The sequence below is a fragment of the Montipora capricornis genome, chromosome 13 (genome assembly GCF_036669925.1).
Source record: "Montipora capricornis isolate CH-2021 chromosome 13, ASM3666992v2, whole genome shotgun sequence".
Lineage (NCBI taxonomy): Eukaryota > Metazoa > Cnidaria > Anthozoa > Scleractinia > Acroporidae > Montipora > Montipora capricornis.
The window spans coordinates 22,974,880-22,979,879 of NC_090895.1; the positions used below are offsets into that span (position 1 = coordinate 22,974,880).

General features: G+C 37.9%; 1 protein-coding gene across 1 annotated transcript in view; it reads right to left on the reverse strand.

The window, feature by feature from the left end:
- LOC138030704 (uncharacterized) overlaps window positions 1-2,137 on the reverse strand; it is a 15,599-nt gene extending 13,462 nt beyond the window's left edge. Inside the window, exons 1-2 of the mRNA XM_068878583.1 lie at window positions 2,074-2,137; window positions 1,523-1,729 (exon numbers count right to left, since the gene is read on the reverse strand). Coding sequence (XP_068734684.1) covers window positions 1,523-1,729; window positions 2,074-2,137 — 271 coding nt within the window. The remainder of the gene's footprint in view (window positions 1-1,522; window positions 1,730-2,073) is intronic.
- Between the last annotated feature and the right edge of the window lie 2,863 nt (window positions 2,138-5,000).

The following is a 5,000-nucleotide window of genomic DNA, read 5'->3' on the forward strand; positions in this document are numbered from 1 at the left end:
TGGAGTTCCTTTATAGTTTACAAGGATATCATTGTTTGCATCTTGTTTCCTTAACATACGAGTTTGCTCAGAGTGCATCATTCTATTTACAAATTGACTTCAAAAGATAAAAGAACCTGTCAAGCTAAGTTGACTGTCCAATGTTAAGCCTTTTAGGTTTGATAACGAGACGACGAGCCATCAAAAACTGATAAATATATATATATATATTTTTTTTTTTTTGGGGGGGGGGGGAGGGGGGTGGGGCGTTGGGCCCCATAATCCCATAGGTTCTTTGTAAAATTTCGAATTTTCAATGCACTTTCAATGTTCCGCATACTTTATCCGCGGCTGACTGATTAAAAAAAGATAACTTCGTGCTAATGTAGCAAAATATGTAAACAAAGATTCCTTTCTTCATCCCATACACTTTGAAGAGGGAAGGAGTAGCGTTTGGGTCTAGGGTTTTAACAGTTTGTGTGGGAATCGTTTGCTCCCGCATTATCATCCAAATATCTCTTTTGATTTCTCTTCAAATTTTTAAGTCTTGATAATGATGGTTTCAAAGATCTATACAAGTAAAAATCCAACATTAAAATCCAACGTTTCAGAGTCATCAAGAGGTCATTGTCTAGGTAACTTGTGGACGAAATGATCGAGTAAATTCAAGTAATTGTCGGTGCCAAGATTAATAAAACAGAAATTGCAATGCGAAAAAAAAAAGATGTGATCCTCGCACTCATCAGGACAAATCAAGCAATAGACCATTTTCGAATTCTCACGGCGGGACTGGATCTAGCATGGAATGGAGGCTAATGCATGCAAATCTTTTAAAATGCAAATTAATTTGCCTGCATTAGCCTCCATTTCATGCTAGATCCAATCCAACCGTTAGAATACGAAACTGGCTTATTGTCTCTTATAGACACCTGACAAATGCATGTGGCTTCAACGGGATTTGAACCCATGACCTCTGCAATGCCCAGTGCAGTGCTCTACCAACTGAGCTGCGAAGTTCAGTCAGTTGGGAGCCGGTCAATCTGTTGCGCTCATGCGTTCACGCACAACTGCCCCGATGAAATAAATGCATCCTATTCGATAGTTTAACATATAATACGGCACAGAAAGCCAGCTAAATGTCCTTTATTTGATTGTATAAACGCAATGACGAGAGACAAGCGATGACAAGCTAAATTCTCGGGCTTTGTATAGTGTTGAAAACAATTTCGTTCACCGAAAACTCCAGTTCCGTCCGTATTTGCTCTGTTCTACAGTGTAATACCGTCTCATATTTTCCGCGTTCTCTTGACCAAATATGGTAAAATGACGTAACAGTGGAATAATAAATGCATGTATTTCACCCTTTCATCTATAATCCGAACTTGAAATATATACAGAAATCACAATTGTAAAAATTAAACAAATACTTTCCTGCAAATGGAGTGAATTCAGATTGGGCCTGTTTTGCTTACGAACTTCAGATTTGTAACTTAGGGAAATTGGCTCTTCCTTAATAATGATGATGCAAATCACAGCAACTAACCTGGAATAACTCCATCAAACTTAAACTGACCGACATCAAGATCACCAAGTTTGTTATCCTTCAAAGACTCTTTTAAGAGCCCTTCTATAGCGTCTTTCGCAACACTACTATTGAATATGAGTTCAACATCTGCAATAACACTGCCGCTCCTAAAAACACAAAAGCCCAAGAAAAAGATTAATAATAAAAGGAAAGATAATTGAGAACCTGGGTAGAAACAAGTCTAGACCGTTTTTAACTCACCACACAATCACTTTTTGAGGGAACATTGCTTACATGCTGTTCGTGAATTGTCAATTTTTTCTGGGAATGTTCTCATTCACATTCCCCATAATACACATAGTTTGCACCCCCCATATTTTGCACAAGCCATTGTTTGCAAATGCTCTTGGGAATATGTAATGTACCCAAGAACATTTGAAAACAATGGTATATGCAAACTTTGGGGGGCAAACAAAGTGTAATATGGGGAATGTGAAAATGGTAGATAATTTCTGCCTTCATGCAAGGATAACTTTTTACTGACAAAAAAAGTTCTCGCCATTTTCCACTTGCACAAATCCCATACCACACCTCTTTTCCCTCTGTTTTCGATTTCTCTTGGAACATCTTCATGTCCCAGGTCAAATTGCAAAAATGATAAAATGATTATGCAACATTTTGGAGGGGGAGGGGGGGAGGGGGGGAGGGGATTAAAGAGGTATATTATGGAACCAGTGCAAGTAGAGAATACACCCTTTTGCAGATACGGGGACTTTTTTTGATTTCTATTATTTTGAAAGACATGTTGGGATACTTAGGGGGCAAATTAATATGCATCTGCCCCCTAGACACCCCATAATAGATATTTGAAACAAAAGAAATCAAAATGGCTGCCGTATTTGCAAAAAGGTCTATATATGGTCTTCACCTGACGTCACGGCAGCATGTTGGTGCAGAGAACAAAAGAGAAAAAAAGTCTTTTACGAAATTGACTCTCTTATGATGCAAAACATGAGCGATAATTTGCTGTTGTTTTGCGCACCAACATGGCCGTGATTGAAAACCATCTATTAAAGCAAGCGCTGTTTCCATGCAAGGGACATTGTTCTTGATGGTCTTTACGTTTCTCCACGTGTGTTTTACTATTACCAACCTCAACCTTTGTACAATGACGTCACGCAAACCAGTACCATTCATTTCAGTTAGGATCTAAAAAAATAAAGACAACAAAACAGTGCTCAGTGAAGTACGGTGCCCGATAAGGGTCCTTATGAATGACCCTAATCGGGCGCCGTAGTGAGGACCTCTGTTTTTCAGATACCGTACTTGTAGTAAAATTCGCGCAGTACTAGAATTCGCGCAGCGCTGGGTGCACCAATTTTAGTACTGCGCGAATTATAATCTGCGAGAAAAGCTTTTTGGTGTAATATGAGACACTTATTGTTAGTAATGCAAATCAGTTAATTTATTACGTATATACACATTTGACGTACGTTTTAAGTTGTCCTAGTAACATTAAAAATCAAAATGTCTTACTCTTGAATTTTGCTTACATTTCATAATTTTGAAGGCATTTGTTGAGGGCCACCTAATCACTTTTAAATGTGTCCATTTTTAAACCAAGTTTAGCTGGAAAATAGACAATAGAGCAAATTGGCTAACCCCAATTCAAATTAAAATTCTTTTACTATCTAAATTCCCTTTAGTATTTTCTTTGTATCTAGTCTGCCAGAAAACTATAAATTCATCAGTAGAAAATGAAATGGCACTTTAAAGTACGAACTACCTTGAGTTTCCAAGGAAATGATTCCCAGAATCGTTCGAAAATATCCCGACTGTTTTTTTCAGTTTCGTGGTTTTGCGTGGCTGACATTCGAATACATTTGACTTTTTAACGCAAGCTTCACAAAGAAATTCGAAGTGGTTGGCAGAGGGTCCCTGCTCGCAGGGTAAGATTCTTTGTGTATCTTATTTGCATTATAACGTAACATTCACATTTAATGTTCTGGAAATACGTGGAACAAAATGTTGTATTCCCAAAGGGTTTAAATGGGGTAAATTTTCCCGTGAAACTAGGTTTAAAGATAGACACTTTTCCGAAGCTGATAGGGACTATTCTTACTCTTTGGTGATCGACTCTTATTTTATTTCATTTTATTTTATTTGACTTCGCCCCAACAAATGTGAGGCAGGGAGGCCACAACAGCATAACCAATTACTGTGGTCCCAAAAATAAATGCTAAATTACAAAAATATTAAGCTTAATAATTAAAAGCAGCAAGTTATATCTTTAACAAGGGGTCGGGCCATATTACATTTAGGACAAACAGATTTCCATGTTTTAGGATTGTCCGGGTTGTAAATGTTCAAGAGAGGATTTGTATAATATTCAAAACGTTTGTTTTTAAACAAAGCGAGTGAAAGAGAATTGTCTCTAATGTAGGTAGGTAGAGAATTCCAGATCCTGTTGGTACGTACAATAAATGAACGCTGGTAAGTTAAAGTTCTACATCTCTTAGTAGTATAGGTAGTAGCATTACTGGCATGGCATGATCTTGTTACTCTTGCAGACCTGCGTATGGTTGGTAAAATGCTGCGGTCAATGTCAACTCTTGTGTGGAATAACACAGAGCCTCAGCAATTTTTTTTTTAAAAAGTTTGTTTTATGGATGAAGGTTTCAAGGAATGCTAAAGGAAGAGCCTCCTGAAGTAAAGGCACTTCACACTGCTGAATATACATGAAAATAATGATAACCACAAACACGAAGATGATTGTGATGATAACGATGATGATATGTTTTTCAAATAACAGACACAAATTATGGGGACAGATTATGAGGATGATAACAAGGATGCGGCAAGAACAGATGCAATGATGCAGTTATGCCTAGATGTGCAAGTATAATTGGATTCACGCCCAAATATCCAGTTAGTTCTAAGCACTTGCTATCGACAAAATAAGGTGGGCAAATGCAGCTGTTTAATTTTACTTGAAAATAAGAGTTCAGGGGACATTTTCTGACGTGATTGTCCATTTTCCTAGTCGAGAAGATGAGTGATGATGATGACGCTGAGGATGATGGGGAAGATGATGAAGGCGACACAATAAGGACCTTAATTAAGCAAAGACGGCGACGACGGCTACAAGAACGTTGTCTAAAAATATTATTTCCTGTTACTGTAATCATTTTGCCATTACTCCCAGTCGCCCTGGATGGAAAGTATGAGTCCACATTCCAAGAATAAAATTGATGAGAACGGTATGGACATTTAGAGAGAAAACTTGAAATTCATAGTCAGATGCTTACGTCCTCCACATGACCTCAAAATTGATCATTTCACGTCGATGTCAAGACGAGAACTGCAAAGAAATGTATCAAAATGTAAAACGCACATCCGGGGCGTGCAGAACGATAATTGTTTTTGCTAAATGAAAGTATTGTTCTGTGGCGATCTCGTAGCTGTTGTCGTTGTCCTTGCTTAAGGTCCATAAACA